The 23,608-nt window shown below is 35.5% G+C and overlaps 1 protein-coding gene across 1 annotated transcript; it reads right to left on the reverse strand.

The window, feature by feature from the left end:
• Window positions 1-534: 534 nt before the first annotated feature.
• LOC140160743 (V-type proton ATPase 16 kDa proteolipid subunit c) lies at window positions 535-23,546 on the reverse strand. Its single transcript, XM_072184043.1, has 3 exons — window positions 23,318-23,546; window positions 8,202-8,391; window positions 535-6,596 (listed from the first exon to the last, which is right to left on the reverse strand). The coding sequence occupies exons 1-3, from the start codon at window positions 23,394-23,396 to the stop codon at window positions 6,392-6,394; spliced, it is 474 nt and encodes a 157-aa protein (XP_072040144.1). The 5' UTR covers window positions 23,397-23,546; the 3' UTR covers window positions 535-6,391.
• Between the last annotated feature and the right edge of the window lie 62 nt (window positions 23,547-23,608).

The raw sequence follows: 23,608 nt of genomic DNA on the forward strand, positions 1-23,608 counted from the left end.
ATTCCAAAAGAAGCTTGGAGTTGGCGTTTTGCTTTGCCAAATTTCATAGGCATATCTTAAACCAAGGTATTGTTGCGAAGTTGACTATATATTTTAGGTGTGCTAAAGATGACTCAATTAAAGTACTTTAAACTTGATTTCTCTGTTTCTTTCTTTTTAATGTTCTGGTGTTCACATTGTTGTAAAGGCTGTATGGGTTTTTCACTAATGTGGAGCTTTGAATACGCTGAAAATGAAAATGTAAGAATCACAAAATTGACCTGAGCTGATTTAGCTTGAGAGCATCACAATTAAAAAGACTAGTTTGTGTCTGACATCAGGGCAAAGGGGCGGTGTGATTGGATGATGACATGCGCAGTACGCCATTTTCGGTCTGGTCTGGTTGACAGGATGTTATCAGAATTGTACACAATGCCAAAATAATTCCATAATTCAAACCCAATTCAATTGTTTAGTTCCAAGAATATAAGGCCCTTGTTTTTAATGCACACCCAGTACAGTGAGACAAGAAATAAATAATGAAACAAACAACAATTAAGGTCACCATACATACCCATCTATTATACACATTTATTGACATCATATTCTTACATACATTAACAATATAAAGTGTTACATTTACCCTACATAATTGGTTTCCTGCTAGTTAGCCAGTCATCAGTCAATGTTCTACCGGATTAGTTATAAAAAAAAACCTTTCAAGGACTAAAACAAAACTCATTAATTTTACCGAGGTGGATTGTATGCACAATCAAGCAAACAGATTTGAGGTACTAAACATACAATCACAAACATACATTGATTTAGGCTCTTATTATATTACAAGCATGTTGTTTTTTGCATGGATGGTATGTGGCCCATTCGTCTGTTTACATACAAATTGTATTGTAATTATATATATTTCCTTATAGTATATGCACATTTACATATATTATTTGAACACAAATACACAGAAAGTTAGCATTCTAGTTATAAAGAATGGCGTCCTACAAATAATTGAACACAATTTAACTACACATTTAATTAAAAATTATCCTCTGCAAGATCAGGTTTAAATCTTTACATCAGCCCAAGCATAATTTGTTTTAAATAACTGAGTACCATAACTAATCTCAAAAATCCATTTCAATTTGCATAATTTCATAATGCCCATATTTTATAATTGGGCATTTACTCCCAGTCATTACCTAGTCCAACCGTGCAGATCATTTTCAAAAACAATGATCAGAATAGTGCCTTTCTAAGATGGTCAATGACAGTTATGTCATTTTGATTCAAGTATATAACCCGCAGAATCTGGTCAAACATGTAGGACTAGATAAGAGTCATGGGACTGTTCCAACCTGATGGTGTATATGTAGCAGACTTGTTTACACAATCAATACAAACAGGGCAAAGGTCAAGTTGTCATGCATGATCAGCCTTCCCTAACCTTGTGGTCCACTTGTACTATGTACTTTGAAATCATCTGCAGTGTAGAATATTGTATTTTCCCTTCTTTGCAAACAGAATGAATTGGACATAAATATGTACAGCATTATTGTTGCACAATGCGAACATGCCAAGTTGTTTATGGCACTAATTAGGCCTATGTGTGTGGATTCAAAGATAGCTATTGAAATGCTTAACCTTGGGTAAAACCAAATCGTTATTATTGTGTATTAGATTTATTACTGTTGCAGTTAGTAAAGCACACAATAGTTAACTTGGGTCAGTGGGATTATAAAAGATGACCCAATGGCTCAGTCTGTTAGCCTAGCCTTCAAATACAAATGCAATTGATCTGACTTGCATCATATAAACACTAATTTTTGCACATTTATTGCCACAGGAATACTTCAACATCAAACTGATCATGCTTCAGTAATCCACATTATTTTACATTGGTTGACCTTTTAATGGATTTTCTAAACACTGTTTTCTGTACTTGTCCGTAATTGAGAACAATCAATGCCCTGCTTTTGAGTATTAGTATATGACATCGGTCTGATCACTATAAGAACATATGTTGCCACTCTGATATTTCCCGGTACTAGTAATCCTTGATCTCAAACTGGTATACATTTGTATTATACTTATCTATTTGGCACAATTCCCAAATATAGAGCATGGTGTTCTAGCAAAACTGAAGTTCACTTCAGCAGAACAAATATTACTGATAAAAGTCACTTTCTGTTTTACTTCCAAAGGATTCTGCTTTATTTTAACCATTTTGGTTGTACCTACATTTAATATACAAGTCAACCTCATGTCACAAGTTTTCCTCAATTTGTTCCACTGAATTTCCTTGAAAGTTGATTGTGACCACCACAGGAAACAGGAACTCACATACTGGCTTTGTGAGGAACTGAGCAACCACCACAAGGGCACAATACTGCTAAATGACAATGTTGTTATATCAATATTGCTGTATACACGCCCAACAACTTTTCTACACATGCCCAATCCAATCCTAAACGGAGAAAGTAACAAGCTTACTAATGACGGTTCTTGATCTGCTCTGACAAAATAGTGTACCAGGATTACAAATATGATCTATTCCAGGTCCAGTGACACCTCATTTACATTAATGTCCCGGGACTTTTAGATGTATTTGTAATAGGTTTACATGTATCATTTTACTTCGAAAAATCAAAATACCCGGCCAGGACAATATGTATGAAGTATCACTAGACTTGGAACAGATAAATACATGTTGCCTTGCTCAAACATGAGCCATGTTTCTCAGCTTTTTAACTTATCGTACAGAAATCCTCTTTGAATAGTGTGACAATTTTGTTTACGCCCTGAAAAAAGTGGAAGCCTTGGCTGACACAATGTGGTGTTCTCTTTTCTAATAACACATCACTGCTAATCAATTTTATGGCTGCTAAAAATATTGAAAAAAAAAACATGCTTCAGTACTGAAACATCCAGTTACATAAACGTTATCTCAACCAAATTTGCTAACATAAATATTTATGAGAACGTTTGACTCTTTTATAATCAATAACAATTATGTATTACAACAATGTTTTTTGTTTCATTCTTGATAACAAGAATAGATGTCAGACATGAAACATTCTCTGGCTTTTATACACTGATATACTGTTGACCTCGAAATCAATTTCAAGTCTCAATTAAACTCAAACATTTTTCACACGAAATAAACTTTCTTACAAAATGTATGCATAATTTTGTAATTTATAACATATCCAAGGAATAAAATGATAAATTGCCGAACCAGTTTTTTAAATTGAATGATGGACATTGACTTTTCCCGAAAATAGAATTTTTCTATGATACAGAAAGCTCGGTCATGGACGGGATCTTTCACACCGCATAGGTTAACTTCATTGGACCAAATTTCAATCAAATGTACACCAGTGTATAAGAGACATTCTACATCAATCCATTACTTATTTAGTAAACAAAAAGAAACTTATTTTCATCTATTGTACACAGTTATACTGTACATTTATACCAATTTTGTTTGTTATCTATAGTAGTAATAATAATAATAATATACACAATTCATCTTGGCAGCTACTTCATATTCTACATTACTATGATCACGAGGGATAGGTGTGTGGGAAATGAGAGAGAAAAAAAGGCCAGGAGTTACAGTCAGCACAGGGTTGACATACTAACGTCTATATTGCTCAAGCTAATTTTATATGATGGTGAAGATGGTTTACTAATGTACCGAAAGCTCTCTCACACTTAGTTTGTTTTTACAACCTCAAGGTAATCAAAGCCTTGGGACAGTGCATGTTGACTCTTATACATGTGCACCTGCGCATGCCGACTCCTACGTGTACACCTGCACACATGGACATTACTTTGGTACAAGCGCAACAAAGGAGTGGTTTTAAGCAGAGACATGACTGTTCCTAGAAGTAAAAAGCACTAGAGTCAATACATAACTATAAAACAGGTATGCGTTTGTTGAACTGAAAATAAAAGTGTACTGAGAGACCACATATAGTGTATGGCATTAATATTTGGCAGTTCCTTAAAATGCTAAGTAATGAAAATTTCACTCAAGCTTCTTAAAGCTTCCTATATCATCGCTGATAATAATATACAGTATGTGTACTTTCATAATCTATAGTCTTGCGATTAAAAATACAAAGTCATAGCTAGAGGAGCTTGAGTGGACCCAAATGCCATCAACTGAAAACTAAATTGAAATGAATAAAGATAAGGAAGGAAGCACCAAAACAAATCAAAAACCAAGGCATATGAGATGTATTTGGTGTTTCTGTACATAATTTGAATATGCACTGTGCTCATTACAGAAGGTAGGATACCTGTGCATGTGGCTTTTATTAGTTATAAGGACATTAAATGATTACCAAGTTGCTTTTAGTAAAATATGACAACCGTTATAAAAAAAATGGAAGAAATCTATCGAGTGGACAAACCACCTCATCCTATGTGAGCAAAGCTGAAATTTCCCCTTAAATTTGGACAGAATTGAAATTAACTGTTGAAGTACTTTCCAGTACATTTAAATCCGTCCAGAAATTTCTGTTTTGCTCACATAGGTGAAGTGATTCTGTGATTACAAAAATACAATATCAGATCACATGGTTTTATATTGTGTGTAGTTAACGGCAAATGTGACACAAATTAATAATATACTTTGTCATATCAGAGCAACAAAGTCCATCCCAGAAAATGGCTGCTATTTGTCGGATTCCAAAATGTACAAAACGTGACACAAGTTGAATTCACCTTAACCACCAGGTTGAGTGATGCAAATATTGAAAACAAAAAGCAGCCATTAAAACAAAGATGAGACTTTGCTGCACAAACATGCCTATAATTGCCACCTTTGGAATTGAGTACAAAGGTTCATTACTAATATATTTGGCACATGGCTTATGTAGCCTCCAGTACGAGACTGTACAGAGGTCATGACTTTCATCTTTGTCACAAGATACCAAAGTTCTGGGTCATTTGCGGTAATCAATTGCCAATACAGCCTTCTTTTTAAAAGTAAGACAATTTATACCACTGTCAAGAGTCTACATGATTTTTTTTCTTTTTCTAACATTGCTTCTTCTCATGAACTAAGATTCCATAATGACACTCCAGTATTTCCTACAGTTGAAAGATTCAAAGTCATCCTCCACGGAACTAACATTCCTACTTCACAGCCCTCACAATGTTATCATTCGCACAGCCTGAACTGGTGACCGATAAGCCTGAACCAAATATCTTGTATGTACATGCGAAGTACGACTAAAGTGTTGACCTGTTTGGATAATACACTCCTGTGCCTATGCTTTCCGTATACAATGGTAATTCTTACGATACTATACACAACACATTATCAATGTGCTTCTAGTACTTTTACTTTGGCATTTAGTCCCATATATTTTATTTTACGTATACAACTCTCTTTACAATTGCAAAATAATATTGTCAATAAGATTTCTGAAATCATTCGAGTGACTTCAAAAAAGAAAAAAGAAAATAATAAATCTGGAATGGAACTGCAGTGCTCTAGTGAAAACGCAACTGTTTGCATTCAGTCATAATAATAAAATTAAAATCTTACCATTTCAATCATGATTTTTTTTTGTAAAGCTTAACAACTTTTTTTTTTGAATTTGTAGTAACACACCGGCAAAACAAATAAATCTTGATATACAAATATTATTTAGCTGTGAGTTGGGGAGAGGAGGGTATACAGAACTCAATTTTATGATACAAGTTTTTTCTTTCCTTTTTTTTTTTGGATAAAAGCGAATGATACAACACATGCTCAAAACCTATCATCCTCAAAGATTATATTTTCACCAGAATTACGTATTTGATGATAGTTATACCATATAATGGCATTAATTATTGGGATATACCTTGTAGCATTGTGCTGTACTTCAGAAAAGCAAAGTTTTCAACAACCAATGCTTTTCTTTATTCACTTTCAAGGACAGACTACTACAATGGTTTTTTTTAATCACCATAAAATAACAAAATTTGAATATCTCCATCAAAACTTTTGTCATTTTATGATGTCATTATCAGTGTGAGGGGAACAACAGTAGAATTGATACCTAGTATGTCCATTCCTTTGATTAAAAGTGGAATTTTTGGTGGTGTATGATAAAGAATCCGATATTGTTATCAAATTAACCTTTGCCATATATACTGTACAACACCAATGGACTCAAAACTAAACACACACACATTTGCAAATTAAAGAAATTAACCACACCACCCGATTCTTTAACATACGATGTTCCACATAATTTGATGACTCAAAGGAATGGACATAATCGATTTCAAAGGAATGTCAGTAGCTCTTCTAGTTTTTACCAGAGCACAGTGACAGAGCCACGGTACATGAAATGTTATTAGTAATCAACCTTTCTTTGCATAAATAACGCGGCTCTATTGATCACTTGACCGAAAGAATCAACGCTACGATGAGCCCGTAAAGACCCAATACTTCCGCAAAGATAAGAATTAGAATCATTCCAACAAAGAGCCTCGGTTGTTGCGCTGTCCCTCTTACACCTGCGTCGCCTACTATTCCAATGGCGAAACCTGCAGCAAGACCACTAAGTCCAACACTAAGACCAGCACCCAGATGTAGGAAACTCCTGAAAATGACAACAACAACAAAAAAACAAATCTGGTTATTGCAACAATCATGAAAGTTGTGCATACAAATTAGCCATTATATAGAATTTGGCTACTTCAACACACATATACATGCAGTACACAAAACAAAGGGTTGAACTGGTTTACATTTTATGAACACTCTTCTTTTTTTTCAGATCATAGATGTTTTTACAGAAAAGAAGGATTCTTTTAAATACTGATTTGGTAAATTTGCATAAATATGTATCAAAATTATATATGAAACTATTTGAAACAGGAAGACTTATCATTATATCATTATCAGAAAGTCATGAACATTATTCATTCAACTTTTAAGATTATGCTACATACATATTAACATATATCAGCAAATTTAGTACAGATCTTACTGAAACCAGTGAAAGAGAGTTTGTGTATTATGAAATAGTACCTTACAAAACTTTCTCTCTTGCTCAACTGCAAGAAATCAAGTTTCACAAAGTTGGTATTGAATTACTAACACACTTCAGTTTCTGATCACACACACCTGCTTAATGGTCTCTTATTTCATATTTGTGGAACAAACCATAAGTTCAACGACATCCTATACACAAAAGTCCTTTAATTAGGGGGTAGGGGTCAAAAAGTCCTGTTTCAGTTTGTAAAAAATCTAGTCAAACATCAGTCACAGTTGACCTGTTGGGTTTGAATTTTCATTATTTTACACTTGCATTTCAGGGAGAGGGGGAGGGGGGAATCTTCGTAACAAATTGCAGCTCATTATTATTATTTGAACGAGCTCCAACAAATCCAAAAAGAAATCCGATAACCAGCTTCTGTCACAACATTGACACATTGTGAACTGGACCCTATCCCAATAGAGGCTGTCAGCCTTTTCCGCGGGATCCGCCATCTTGTGGGTACTGCCGTTCTTCTGCATGTCATGCGTTAGTCATTACGCCCCCGATTACGCTGAAGTCACAGCGCGTGACGCACCTCTTCAGTCAAGCATCAACGGCGGTGATCTTAGCAACAAGGCACTCCGTACCCACAAGATGGCGGCGTTGACGTCACAATGACTACGGTACCTCTATAGTTCCACAAAAAAATGCAAATGTTCCTTTCATTTTATCTTGAGCATCTCTTTCACCTGAAAACTTCAATCCCGAGTGATTTAATAAAAATCTTTTCCTTCAAAAGCCTGTTTTGGAACAAAATAAAATCTGTACTTTTGCATGTACAGTCCAACCTCTTTTATCCGGCCATGATGGGACCAAGCATTGTCCGGATAAGTGAAAAATCCGGACAAGTGAATTATAAGTAATTCTGCATTAACTCTCCTAAGAACTGAAATTGTGACAGCAAAATATTGTTCTAATATGGGGTAATAACACCAACAAATGGCTTTAGAGTGCTCTAGATGCAGCATAGCATAGAATTAGGGTGTTAAATCATCAAAAACATGTTTTCCTGTGAAGATTTCACAGCCGGATAACAGAGAGATCCATATAAAAGAGGTCCGGAAAAAAAAGAGGTTGGACTGTATACTTCTTTCTTTGTAGGGTATGGGTGTGTTGGTGGGGGGGGGAGGAAGCAAAATCAATTGGTAATACACGTGCACTGACCTGTATAATGTGTAATCAGGACCGTCTGAGATACCAGTGGATATGACAACAGCTACTACAACACCATATATAGCAAGGATACCAGCCATGACTACGGGAATGACTGATTTCATAATAAGCTCTGGTCTCATCACACTCATGGCGGCAACTCCGGTTCCACTCTTGGCTGTGCCATATGCTGCTCCTAGAGCTGTGGACAAAATGAGACACAAGAAAAGAATACTTGGGTAAATAGATGTTGAAGAAAATATTGATTATTACTTATACCGTATTCATCCGAGTATAGTCCCACATTCGAGTATAGTCCCACCCCCCATTTGTCGAAAAATTCCAAAAATTGTATAAAAAAAAATTGAAAGCATTTTGAAATCATTAATAGAGTATGACATGAATATAAATTATCAATTTTCATATTAAAAACACAAAACATGCAATTTTTTTTAGGTCAACCATGAATGATCCTAGCATTTAGGTCTAGGTTCAGGGACACTCCAAGACCAAAAAAAAAAAAATATACTCTTTGATGTTCCATTCTATTTGGGTATGTTCTGTCCTGTGCCATCCTCCAATGGCCGTTATTAATGCTATTACTGCATGACCTCTACAGGAAGAACCTTGCATCAATACAGCCTAGTCAATACATACATGTACATCCTGAATTTGAAAACCTGTTAATATTCATTGTCTGGTCCGTGCATGAACATGTAATATATTTAAGTGTGATGCAAAAATACACTTGAAAGGCATCATCATAATGCTCCTCAAATTATAGCTCAGACATGTCTATAACATCATCTTACAACAATATCACCTTTAATTTAAACATGTACATCGTCAGTATGATATTCATGTACACTACTACATACATGTACATAGCCAGTGCAGTGTGAATTTCAATCATGTGGGGAATTGATAACGATAATCCTCATGAATCCCTCAATCTCATTTCCACATTTTATATAGCGGCATCATGCTGTAAGCATGCCCCAGATGATGGGACGCACTCCACTATAACTCAGGGCTAGAAAATGTCATTTCCTGAAAAGATTTAAGCCAAATTTCAACAATTTCATCACATTTATAATTATTTGGGGACAACAAATTTTCTCTTCAAATACAACAACAACAAAAAAATCCTGCAAGAAGCTTTTCGGATTTCCCCAATTAATTGAAAATAAATAATTGTTTTTACATTTTATACATGACATCAATTGATAATGAAATTTGACACATTGTTTTTGATATTAATTAGATTTTAAAATACAAAAGGAATTTAAATTCTAAGCAATGAGCAATTTTTTTTGCTTCAATTTTGATACATTGTATAATAGTCTAGAAATCACTAATTATTGATTTTAGCTGTTTCAAAGAACAAGTGCTTTATCTGCAGACAACCTTTGCTTTAGGAATATCCACTACACTGCATGTGAGGGATTTGGTGTCATGTGCCCATGAGTCGTCATAATCCTAAATCTGCTTGCTTGCTAGCCTGCTTGCCTAGTAAAGGGTCTCGTAAATTATTCATGAGCTAGATTTCCTATTAGTCCAGGTTGTGGCGACAGCTGCCAGTGTATGCTACACTATATAGTGTTAATCAAGACATGTATGTATTGGGAAATACCTGTACAGTGAGGAGTCGATGACACAGCGAATTAATGACATTTGCTTATAATTTAATTTAAATATACTCTTGCATATCAACTGCACATTAATTATCAATTAAATCCACAATTGGTATAACTGACAAATCTGCAATAGATGTGTACATGATAAGAACATATTTTTTAGTCTCCAGTAATTTCCATACATGGAATTAATGAAGTTCAATATTTTGAGTACATATTTTTTTTTAAATTCTTTATTCTACAATAGTGGTAAATTCAATACCATTAATATATGATATTGCTACTGTTTGGTAGTCAAGATGGGAAATGTAAGGAAATTCAGTATATACCTGGTATATATATTTTTTTTTTACAAATTGTAAATTTCAAACAAAAATGTATTTTGGTGCAACATTTAAAGAAAGCTTCACAAGGAACCTGTACCTGTATTAAATAACAGTATTGATATAATTCATGTGGTAATTGTCTACACAATTAGCCTTCTCTGTTCAGGTCCTGATAATGATATCAGCCAATTTAGATCCATGGGTTTAAAACTTTAAAGCAAAAAAAAAAAAGATTGCCCAAAAAATAATTGCCACTTCCAATGTGTATTTAAGATGAAGGGCGATTAATTTCTACACTTTTCCACAGTGGTATTTATAAGAAGATTTTACAAGTTTACTATTAAAGTGCTACATAAATGTACATTATCATGGTTATTATAGCAGAAGTTATCTTTAAAAGTTACTTTCTGACAAAATATGAAGGATTGACCAATGTGTTTAAAATGGGCAAAATATAATGAAAATTCACTTGTTTTTTCCCTTTATATTATATCTTAACAATGGAAACCTATCATTTTAGCCTTATTTCATTGTTTGCCAAATTTGATTAACCATTTCCTTTTCTTTCTCTGTATAGGTCACATATGAAACAGCATGATTAATGTGCCAAAACAAAAAACATTTCATGTTTAAATTGTTTCATGGCTTTACTTTGTTCCACATGGCATTTTAAGGGGTACTACACCCATTGATTTTTTTTTGCATTTTTTTGCATTTTGTGAAGAAATTACAAAAAAAAATTGGACAAAGTGGTATGCAAAATGAAGGGCAAATCTTCTCGTTTTATTGGTGGCATCGGTATCAACGTAGCTTACATGCTTTTAAAAGTAGAAGCCAAAAGGTGGTACATCACTGATGATTTAAATTCACTTCATTTTGGAAAGCTTACTATCAACGGATTTCGTTAAAATTTTGGATATGTGTTGCTAACACGTTAGGGAAATAAAGTTGATATGTAAAATGGGAATAAGTGGTTCCTGATCTCTTTTATGACTTCATGAACTTGGTGCTCCACAACTATCAAAAAAGGAACTGGTTAAAATGCTTCTATTTTCAATGTTGAGCTATATTTTGTATTTTTAACTTGCCACATTATTTCACTGAAACTTAATTAAGCCACAGGTAACAGGTTACCACAACCATACTACAGCAATGTTGAAAAAAATTGTATTTCTTGTCACCTATACCACCATATTGGGTAGTTTTCCGTAAGCTTAACGTTTGTGATTTTGGTAACTATTTTATATTTATTTGTGAAATCCGTCTCAACTAGGCATTCTAAATTGTACTCACCATTTACATCCCAAGGTATATTAGTATATATCCACCTTGCACTTCTCGATATATATCCAGTTAAAGACAGAATATCAAAATTATTCCTCATTATGATATCACAAACTCTCACATGTGTATTCAAAATTGATGCTTAAATTTGACCTGAACCAATTGACCTATAACCTGACATACGGTGACCTAATAGCCTTTTCTTCTCCTAACAACACATTATAATATTATTGACTAATGACTATACATCCATTGTGTAAGTGTTTATATATTTTGCATGCACCACTAGATTTTCTATAGAGAGTATAACAAAGGATTTAATGTATTCTATTCATGTACCCTACTTGAACATGCTGAATAGAATAAATCATGGTTTGTTATGAAACATGCATCTGAGTAACTAGGATACAGTAAACAAAATATATATAGGGCTAAAATGACTTACTGCAATTGTTTAAAAGCACTTTTTTTTCTTCTTTTTTTCATATTTTTTTTTATTTCACATGATCCGTGCATATATCGCCTAGCTATAAATGAAAAAATATTTATTTAGACCAATCAAACCAGTATATGGGTGTAGTACGCCCTTAACAAGGTCTAATTAATAATTTTAATTTCATTTAAAACCGTAACTACAATAAAATTTATTTCATTGTTATAGCCAGTGCTGACAGCTTTCAGCGATGAGATCGCTAAAATTATTTTGTGTCTAAAAATAATACTTAAAACTGTATAGTGGTGTGTAATGATCTGAATAGTATTACTGGATATAAATCTCATCGTTATCAGGTCAAAAAACTTTTAATAGTATTTCAATTCATTACAAAAATTCATAAAAACAACATATTGAATGAAATTAATTGGGTCATATAAATTGTCTATTCTATTTATTACTTTCACGTCCCATGCAGGATGCTGCATAAATTCTGCATCCCACAATATGTAGTGTGCATCATAACCATTAGACATTATGAGTAATATAGCAAATGGATCAATACAAGTAGTACTACAAGCCAAGGTGACTAAACGAGTCAAGTACTCAGCATGTCACTGGTACTGATTGTACCGGTACTGTATACGGTGTATCATAAAATAACAGTGTAAGGCTTTGTGCTAAAGGTTAATTTGCTTTTTTAATCAATAAATAAAACAATAACTAAGGGAATAATATTATAAATAATGCACATATATATGGCCTCTTTTGATACTGGCAGTGCAAAGGAAGATAACCCTTGGACTGAATTTTATAGCACATGACTGGTGAGTCGCAGTCATCTCTGCACATCTCACCATGCATGTAGGTACGGTAATGACAGTTGCACTGAACGATTTTATTGTCACACTTGTTTTCGGTTAAATGCACTTTGATAATGTACATTATGTACACTGGCCACACAACATTCACAGCACAGATCATGCTTACTACAAGGGTACATGTACATGTAACCTGTTTTGCATCGCTACTTCATGGAATGACATACAAGTTGTTTCAAATTTCAATTTTACTATGCTATCTAATAGTGACAGAATTGATCTCAGCCCAATGTTACAGAAATCAAATACCAGTACATTTACACAATATATTTTTTTATTTTTACTGGGAAAATCAAACAAAAGCATTGACAGTCATAATATTCACCCTAATTATTTACACATACATGCAGTTTTAAATAATATTTTTACGGTAATGAATTTTATGTGATGAATTGAATTTGTATCATTACCTGATTACTTGCACATCAGTGATTAAAATAATATTAATATCAATTACAGAACATGTCATTTATCAGTGACATTAAGAGTACTACACCCCTTGATAAATTTGTGACTATTTTGCATTTTCTCAAAAAATAATAACACACTGGTAACAAAAGTTATGTATATTATAGGAGCAAGGAATCCAGTGACTACACTGGAATTGCAGTGACTCAAGACAAGCGGTACGTTATTTATGATAAGAAAAGAGGTAGGCTACCGCTAGAATGTACCTAATTTCTTAACATAAATAATGAACCACTTGTCTTGAATCACTGAAATTTCAGTGAAGTAATCGGATTCCTTGCCCCTATAATATACATATAACTTTTGTTACCAGTGTGTTATTATTTTTTGAGCAAAATACAAAAATAGACTCAAATTTATCAAGGGGTGTAGTACCCCCTTAATTAAGTTTGACGAAAATGGGAATGAAAATTTCTCTGCACTGAAGACAAAACATCAAAATAAGTACAGCTGCCATGTTTGGGTTTAAATAGTTTTAAAATTCATCGTGTAAAATCTGATCAATCTTGCCTACACATCCCAGGCTTTAAGACTAGTAAATATCTGGAGGCTGCTTTCTATATAACCTCTGATATTTCAACCTGCCATGATGACTTGACTAGCATTCACTGATAATTTCCTGGACTTATCCATGTAGCTGATGTTAGATGTAAATGTAATTACACACTTGGTCAACCACTTGGGGATTTGAACAATTAGCTATCTACTATAGCCTTGTTTATAACCACTCCTTTTTACGTATGAACATACATATATCTGCTGTAACGATATAAATCAAATTTTATCCTGTGATAGTAACCAGTAACTCTACATATTGACTTAAAAAAAATATGAGGGACTATAATATTTACAGTAATTTCTTGGCCAAACTGGAACATGCGTTGCGTCCATGTAGCGTACTAAGCGTGTACGCTTAATGTAAGGCGCGTGTATGCTTTCTTCTGTGCAGCGTTATATTCGGCGGCGTGTTTAACGCGGAGCCAGCGTTTATAGTGTTCCAGTTTGGCCATGAAATTACTGTAAATATTATAAGGGTGAGTACCCTCAAATAGCCCAAGGATGAAAAAATTGGTTATTACTATCATTTTCATATAAGTACCATACGAGTTCCGTTTTTCATACATCGTAGGTTCTGTTTAAAATAGACCTCCTTACTCATAATCTTAGCATTTTGACCCGTTTGAGATCTGCTTGTAAATTTGACACAGTATCTGTTTTCAATTATCTTTCAAACTTGTTGCAATTTTTGTGACACAATCCGATCTAGAACTTTTGCCAATAATCGGATCCGACATTGTATCGGCCCGATACTGATATAAAATTGGACGGATTGAGCATGATACCTGAATTTATCGGTCGAGCTAGAGTTTTCAAATATCATGCGAGACAAAGTCGAGCGTGATATTTGAAAACTCTAGTGAGATCGATAAATTCAGGTATCGTGCGAAAGTATCCATCCAATTTTATCATTATTATGTCTTCAGAATCTTTTTTGGTTAAAAACATGATTTTAAGTAGAAATCATTTTTGTTCAAAAACGTGACTTTGCTTAAACTTGTGATTTTTGGTCAAAATGCTTGTTTAGCATGCTGGACTAACGATGTGCGGCTAATGTTTATTTAATTATTTATCACAAGCTGACAATATTCAGTTTTTAATGTTTTAAGTTTATTTTCTCATAAATAATCTAAGCTTCCTTTATTAGTATTATTATTACGATGAATAAAAGCATTTTTAAAGACAAAATCCAAATGATAACCTTTTTTGTATATTTGGGACAGCGCATGTTTTAGCTTAGCAAGTTAGCATCAACAACACGTTAATTAAAGAAATGTGGAACGTACAAGTACGAGAATTTGACACACTTTGGTATGTGTTTGCAGCTGTTTCGGACCACGTTTCGGACCAAAACTGACACAGAAATGAGAAAAATTATCATAAAGACTGGAGATGGAATATCACAGCGAAATGCACTTTCATTTTATTTTAACAATCAACATTTGATGAGGTGTAGACCTGGGGTACATGTACGTGCAGGCCATGCATTTTAAGGCGCGCGAGTGCGATCGCTCGCATAGAGCCCACCTTAAATCACTTTACCGATACCGAGTGCGATTTATAGTGCACCTTGTCACTTGAAGGAGTTTCCAAAGTTGCAGCGGTTCCCGAAAGGGCGATTTTTACCGGGATTTTTACCCTATGGTTACCGAGTTTTCACGCCTGGATCAAGCCAGAATTACATGCCCAGGCGCCGGAGAAAATCTGCATTTTGCGCCGGTATAATAACCACTTTTGCTCCATTTTGACTCACTGTGATTTTGACTGATTCAGCCTTCAAATTCATCCCGTAATATTCTTCACATGCATAAAATATGTACGAAAATAGTACTGATGACCGTGTTCCTATAACGTAATTAAAAAAAGTCACATGTACTGTCAGGTCATAGTTCACAAGCAGGTCAACAATGAAAAGGTCAATTTGCGATTCGCTGATAACCGTGGTGCTTCCATGCCGTAGGTTTCCAAGTCTAGTGAAAACTGAAGCTCCATTGCGCATAGTACCAATACACATGATTGGCACTTGTTCGCGGCAAATTTTGACGACTTTCTAGTGAATTTGAAACTAACAGGGTTTAACGGCGAGTTAAATTGTGCACACGGTGAATAAATGTAGTTTTTTGTACATAAAAATGTTTGGTTAGATGAGATTGGAGGGTGCCTTGCGCAAAAAGTGAGTGAAGTGGCACTTTGTGTAGTACGAATTTGGCGACTTTTGCAATGGGTGAATATAGTAAACATGTTTCTACGGGCGTGGTTTGCATAGTAATTGTTGGGGGAGGGGCTACGGGGTTTATGATTATGTATGAAATAATAAATAATTTTATGTATTTAAGCAGTGTATTTATGTTTTATTTAGGCCCTTGGTTTTTTTTCTTTCCTTTTTTCTTTCCTTTTTTTCCTTTTCTTTCTCCCTTCCCTGTCTTTGAGCGTGTTTCTACAGAGCCAAATACCGCTTTGGAAACGGTATGGAACCGTTAATCACTCCTGTGGAAACAGCCTCCAACGCCTTTTTTGCAACGCCTTTTCATCGCCAACGGAAACCTCGTTGGAGTAGGTTTTTGCCGTTGACGAAGCGGGTAGATTTTCTGTGGAAACAGACCGAAGCGGTAACTTGCCGATTATTGAGCAAAATCAAACAAAATGGCTGTTAACAGGGGTAGCGCTAGGCTGCATTTTGGGGTCCCGGACCCACCAAAATAGAGTTCGGACCCCCTGTTTTTATATTTTCTGTGAGTTCAGGGGTCCCTGCAGCTGCAGACCCCCAGTTTTTCAATCTAGCGCTAACGCAGACATACTATTTATGCTACATTTGTGCAACTCGGACTCACCAAACTCTACTTCGGACCCTCTACTTTTTAATTTTCTGCAAGTTCGGGGGTCCCTGCGGACTCTGGAATGTTTTGTTCTAGCGCTACCCCTGGCTGTTAATCAACATGTTAATTGGACAGACGACATGACAAAAACGTTAATAACAGCCTGGGCAACATAACAAGTCCAAACTGTTATGTAAAGCCACAATTTATCCGTGATACGGAAAAACAGAAAAACTCACGGAATTGGGTTTGCTCACAGAAATTTGTAAATACTACAAAATAGTGAAAAACTGTGTAAAATGTAAAACTTTCCTCTTGATTTGCAAAATATAACAAAAAAAAAGTGATTATTTAGCAATAATCAACCATTAAACAATCCATTCTGGCATTAATTCTAGGCCTACGATGCAATATTCTGGCCATACTACCGTACAAAATACACTTTTAAAACATGTTTGTCATTCAGATTAAACGGTATGAACACGCCAACGGCAAAAACCTGTCTGTGGAAACAGCAGGTTAAACGGTAAGATAACGGTAAGATAGCGTTATCCATTTAGCGGTAACTTAGCGGTGCGCCTGTAGAAACACGCTCTACCTGTACATTGTAGTCCCACATTCAACACCAATGCTTCTTATCTGAATATCAAGTGCAATAATTCAAATAGCCCACCTAAACTTCTTACTGAGTGCAGATGATAGCACACCTAAAATCCTCACCGAGTGCAATTAACAGCACACCTGTAGCTCGCCTGACTATTTCCAGGAGTGCGATTTGTAGCACACCTGCTGTTTTTCAAAATTCATGCCCTGTACGTGTGTAGCAACAAGAGGTTGCCGTTCTGATCATGGCATTCCACAGCGTTTCCCGGTATGATTGATCGTGAATTTCAGATGGACGCACAAAAATCTCTCTGGACGCAAGTTTTTGCAACCTTGTCAGCAAACTTGCGTCACACATGCATGACCCGGACCGTGGACGCACATTTTTTAAACCTTAACGGGAACCCTGCTGACAACCCTAGTTACCCTACTGCGCAATCGCATAAGTCGATCTATAAATAAATCCAAGGAAACCAAAAAAATACTCATGGAGTCACGGCGCGCTTTTTGCCTCGGGCGGAAGTGGCCGGGAGGCCCTCACGAATTGAGCATTGCCTCGAGGGACACCAAAAAATTCATCCCAGAAGTGCATCAATGAAGTTTACAATAACAACACGCTGTTGCTATCGGAACAATCGGACATTTAAAGACAGTAAATTGTTAGTAAAATCATAAATATCTTTCATATCATTTTTTTATCATGAGATGGAATATCATTCACAATCAAATTTGTATTTTGAGCAATTTGTATTCAGTAAGCTTACAAAATAATAACATGCACACCGTGCATGTATAGTAGAAACGTTACATGCACCAGAAAAATGTTAAATCAAACACTGATGAATATACCAAGAAAAAAGTAATGAAAGCAAATTTTGCTACGCATAAAAAAAATGCTTAATTCCAACTCTGGTCACACAGGTTGTCAAATGTGGATTACTTTTTAAAATGCAATAATAAATCCCAGGGTCACTTGCACAGAAGGTTCTATAACTTGAGAACAAGTCCTCAAATGTTCAAAATTTGTAGTTACTACAACTGGTGCAAGGCCGGCAGTAACCCAAATCAAATTGCTAGATGTATTTTTGTATGGAAAATTCCCCACTAGAAAATTCCTACAGGTCCACATACAGGCCTCGAAATAAGCCAGAATTTCTGAGGGCCATTTGGGCCCTTGATCTTAAATGTTTGAGGGCCCTCACAAATTTTTGTGGGCCGAATTTGTCACAAATTTTATGGGCCATTTGGGCCCGGGCTTGAATGTGTCTTTTGTGGGCCCTCACTGATTTTCGGGGGCCGAGGGCCCTTGGGCTCCCCTTATTTCGAGCCCTGTCCACATACTCACGCAATAACCCACCTTTCTGCTGATAATGCTGGGAAAGTTTTTATCCCCGTTTTTATCTCGATATATATATTCTATTAAAAAAATGCATTATGTTACCGCTAAAATTTATGAATTATTTATCAACAATGGAATTGATACGAGTTCATGATGATGACCCATCTGCATGATGATCAAATTTTGGAACACGACGGCAGTTTAAAGTTTTATTACTTTACGTTAAATGACATTGTTGGTAAAACAAACGAGTCATTGCATTGGTGATAATAAATTGGAATCGCATGGAGATCAAAGTTGTCAGACATAAATGTTTAAGTATAGTGTTTTGGGTCAAGCTGGGAGAAAAAAATCCCAGGTCGACTTTAAGCGTAGATAATCTAAAGTCATCGTAAATCGGTTTCTGCCAGGTAGACCGTATACATTTTTGGGTGTTGCCTCATTCGGCCCGCAAATGCCCAGGATTATCAGCCAGGTCGACCCACAAGCATGACAAGAATGCAAATTACGTGGCCCGACGATGGCGATGTGCATGACGAGTGTAAATCGGGAAACCATTGTGTGGCATTTATTCATAAATTTTGCAAGCGCCAGTGACTTTTCCCGGGTGACTTTTACGATAGCAATTTGTCTTTGGCGTCTATACTAAATTGGCCTACTATTATATTCAGTATTTATTATCAAATTACAAGTTATTAAAAAGCAGTATTCTTGTTTTACTTTGCAAAATACAGAGGCAAATTTAAAGAGATCAATAGTCATAGGCCTACTTCCAAGTTTTCTACTCGGTAGGGCCTACTTAATTCTTGAATTTACGTCAACGTGTACACATCACATGTGACCAAGCTTAAAGCTTACATTTGCATACGACTCGTCGTGACTATGGCAAATGTAGCCGGGATTATGCACTTTCACTTTCCCACGCGTTTGAATGGGAATTGGATTGTGCAGTTTCCCAATGTTTGGTGAGCATATTTTCTCCAATATTTTGACAAGTTCACATCAAATGTTCTATTCTTATATATTGTTTGGCAGTAATGTCTTTCGCCAATAATATGTTTAAAGTTGTAATTTTGTGTTTTTAATCGCAAAGATCAGATATTTTCATTCCCGATTCGAATTCTCCACCCTTCGCAAGGGTGCAGAATTTGGCGGAACTTTGACGATAATTTTACCTTAATTTTGTTTCAACCGAGTCTCTTAAATTAGTAAGCACAATAAGGTTGGTACCAATTTTATATACAATTATACATTGATGACATTTAAAAGAATGCGCAAATTATTAAGTGTGTATTTCCCATTGACATCCAAAATGGCGTAAGCCAGTCCTTAACATATACATAGGCACGGCGTATAGGACTGGCGAGCAAGTCTAGGCAAATGTGAGATGTTAAAGTGGGCATAAATTATGAGATGAGGTCACAAATAGATCATATAATCCAACAAAGAATCACCCCTGCCGAAGTGCCATACATATACATGTATATGGACCCTTTATATTATTATTGTAGTCCACAACAACAATCAATACGAATGGAGTGCCAATTTCTATTAGCCTAGGCTATCTTTCGATTAACAAGCTGTAAATCTCCCAGGTTGACCAATTTGGCGTAAGTATAGTTGTTATAAACTGGTGGTTTTGGTGATTTAAAAATACAGCTCTTCAAAGAAATGGAAATATATCTAGGTATGACAGGCAAACCTTATTTAACACATTTGCTTTCTAAGCTAAAATAATAGTTTTTCGATCATGAGAGCTCAATAGGCATGCAATGACAATTGCGTCGGTGTACAACGCCTACCACACACGCTTTGGGTAGCGCTGCATTTCCTGTGCGTGCACAATTGATCGCGCTATTGTGTCATTCCACTAAACTTGCGACATTACGCAGTGCACGCAGTACATTCATACTCTCACGATCGAGAAATTATTATTTTAGCTATAGTCAGCCAAATTGGTCTAAAAATACAATAGAAATTTTACATGGAAAATTAAAAGAAAAGATTTTTTAAGGAAACCTGCATAAACATGTTGTCTCGATACTTCACTTGACCCAAATATACACCCATCAAATGTGTGTCATCAGCCCTCATCAGATCGGCCCTCAGACACACACATACAGGCATAGAGTTCTGCAGTAGCATGTTTTGTTGACATTTTGTGTAATGTTTACATCCATGACAGTTCTAATACCATCATCAGACAACTCAAATACAAAGGATATCAGTTGGCAATCTTAATGTTATGCAATCGAGTTTACAACACTCTCACTCAAGATTACAATGAGCAGAAAGTCACTGAGTCAAGCAATTCAAGTGCCAATATTGATTACCTGAAGTGGCCTACTGCAAATGACCAGATATAATCTTTCTGATTTACTTGATATTTTGCAATAACAAAACCATGTTTTCCTTGATTTTGGTATGAAATTGAGAAAATAGAATGAATTGTCATGTCAATTTGGAGTTATTAGGGGCAACTAAAACTGATATGACTATGAGGTAAGTTCTATATGTTTGGAATCTGTATTGCCTATTCTGAAGGAATTATTGCCATGTAAACAAACCATCCCTTGGCCCAAAGAAGCGAAGAATAATTAAAATGTCGTAAAAGAATATTTTATTTTCTACTTCATCCCTTGGCCCATATGGACTTGGTGTACTGCTTTTCAGTAGGCCTACCCTGTTTTCCATGGGTGACTGTAGGAACCCATGGATTCGATCTACCCTGAGTAAAGATAGTCACTTGTGCTGAGCATCAAATTGGTCACTTATCGCTCACTGTTCAAAATGTGACATCTACACCAATTACAGTCCCGAAACTGTCTACTTTTAGCCGACCTCAATTCCGAAACATTTAGTGATAGTTAAAATGCGATCCCCAACCCTTTGGTTACCTTTGGGACGAATTTGTCGAAATCTCCATGAGTCTCCGTGTCTGAAATTCCCGGTACAAACATTGAAAATGTAGCAATTATCAGTTCCGGTGATGATACTATATCCGCATCGCTGTTTTCATGAATATATGCATATCTCTGACCCCTGTAAGGTCAAAAACGTTGCGTTGATTTCAACCAATCCGATCCACCGTTTAATAAGCAGCTTGATACTGACGTCATATCTGAGGTGACCAGGAGGCAGGAGCTACCATTTTGGTAAACTGAACTCGACTCGTGCGTTCTTTTGGTTCACATAAATCGAACAAAATTTTCAATAACGGGTAATAGTATGATTTCAATATTTTATCAATGAAGTTACTTGTAGTTTTGAGGAATGACAACGCTGTTTTTGGAAACTTAGATGTTTGTTTCAACTGATGATGTAGGATCGCAAGGTGAGTGAATTCGTGAAGAGATTTGCTTGTTTGAGTGATAGTAGGATACGGGATGTAGGCTAGTCCTCTGTGTTTGACCGGCTCCGGACGTCCCAATTCACGACGTCTCAATTCAGTACCTGCTTACCAGACAGCAATACTGCGTATTGCTGTATGGAACCAGATATAGATTCGATCCATGTAACCCAAATATAATTTATTTTTGTGATGAGATAATCGCACATGGAATTTTAGAGGGATTTTATTAGACTTGCTTGCCAGTCCTATATACGCCGTACCTATGTATATTAAATTTAAGGACTGGCTTACGCCATTTTGGATGTCAATGGGAAATACACACTTAACGATTTGCGCCGGTTAGAAACTTGAAAAAAAATCTTTAAAATTTTATCAATGTATATAAAAGTGGTACCAACCTTATTGTGCTTGCTAATTTAAGACTCGGTTGAAACAAAATTAAGGATCGAATGCATTTTAGTGTCCAAAAAGGGAAAATTATCGTCAAAGTTCTGCCAAAATCGGGAACGAAAATATCCGATCTTTGCGATCAAAAACACAAAATTACAACTTTAAACATACTATTGGCAAAAGACATTATTACCAAACAATATAGAATAGAAAATTTGATATCATTTTCTCAAAATATTGAAGAAATTTGCTCAATAGACATCGAAAAAGTACGCGATCCAATTCCCGTTCAAACGCGTGAGAAACTGAAAGTGCATAATCCCGACTAGATTTTATTAGCAGTTCCATATAGAAAAGCTGCTCTATCATGACACTCACTGTGCCATTTTGTTTTGCGCAAGTTCATCAAATGTTGGCTGAATGTTTTGGATGAAAGTCAATCTTTTGACAAGATATAACTTTGTTATAGATAATGCTATTAACAAAACGGTTTTCAGTTTTGACTTTCTTTGTAGGAAAGGGCTTTAATTTGACATGATTTGATATATAAAATGATGTGGTTTGAACTTTGATGACCAATTTGATTTAGCCTTTCATACATGCATACCTAAAAATACGAATGCAGATTTAATTATCAATTTCATGATTTGGTGCGCAGATATCGTCATTTTCGGCACAAAAAGGTGGACAAATTCATGGATAGTTTATTTTTCTAGAATTTAAAACATCGGTTCAGCATCGGTAAGATCAGATGCATTTTTTCCTATCCAGATTTTTTGCCGATGAAGCCAATAATCGGCGCCGATACGGTCTGAGTCAATACTAACACAACTCTACTGAAAACGGAAGAAAATAAAGAGCTTGTGCAATTCGGTTTAATGCAAAAGCATATAAAATTTGGTTTTTGGCTTAAATAATCATGCATCATAATCATGTGATCGATCATATCTGCATGATGACACTGCACTGACACAGTTTTATTATTCATTGCCATTCATTGAATGATCGACCCTTTCCCTGAGTCGTCATGACTGTACTTACCACTGAAAACCATAGCAGATGTGGCCCCCATGACACCAAAAAATGGTGTGTATAAAGGTGGTGGTGCTGCGTCAGCCATTATATTAACTAATTTGTATACTACAGCTCAAAAATTGCAAAATAAAAGACCGAATGCCTTTCGAGATGGTAAGCTTTTTTTCACGGTAGTCCAACAGGATCGTAGATGACTGGCGAGAGAAGAAAATGGCTACGATCACATCATCGGGTCATGTGACTCTGGCTGGATTTTAATATCTGATACATTGCTAGCTCTGATTGGCCAATATTTAG

This window comes from Amphiura filiformis, chromosome 9 (assembly GCF_039555335.1).
Source record: "Amphiura filiformis chromosome 9, Afil_fr2py, whole genome shotgun sequence".
Classification (NCBI taxonomy): domain Eukaryota; kingdom Metazoa; phylum Echinodermata; class Ophiuroidea; order Amphilepidida; family Amphiuridae; genus Amphiura; species Amphiura filiformis.

Coding starts and splice junctions, on each gene's coding strand:
- LOC140160743 (XM_072184043.1), bottom strand. CDS start 23,396: ATGGCTGACGCAGCACCACCACCTTTATACACACCATTTTTTGGTGTC. Junction 8,392..23,317: donor ATCTGCTATGGTTTTCAGTG/GTAAGTACAGTC, acceptor TTTTGTCCACAG/CTCTAGGAGCAGCATATGGC. Junction 6,597..8,201: donor CCTGATTACACATTATACAG/GTCAGTGCACGT, acceptor TGTCATTTTCAG/GAGTTTCCTACATCTGGGTG.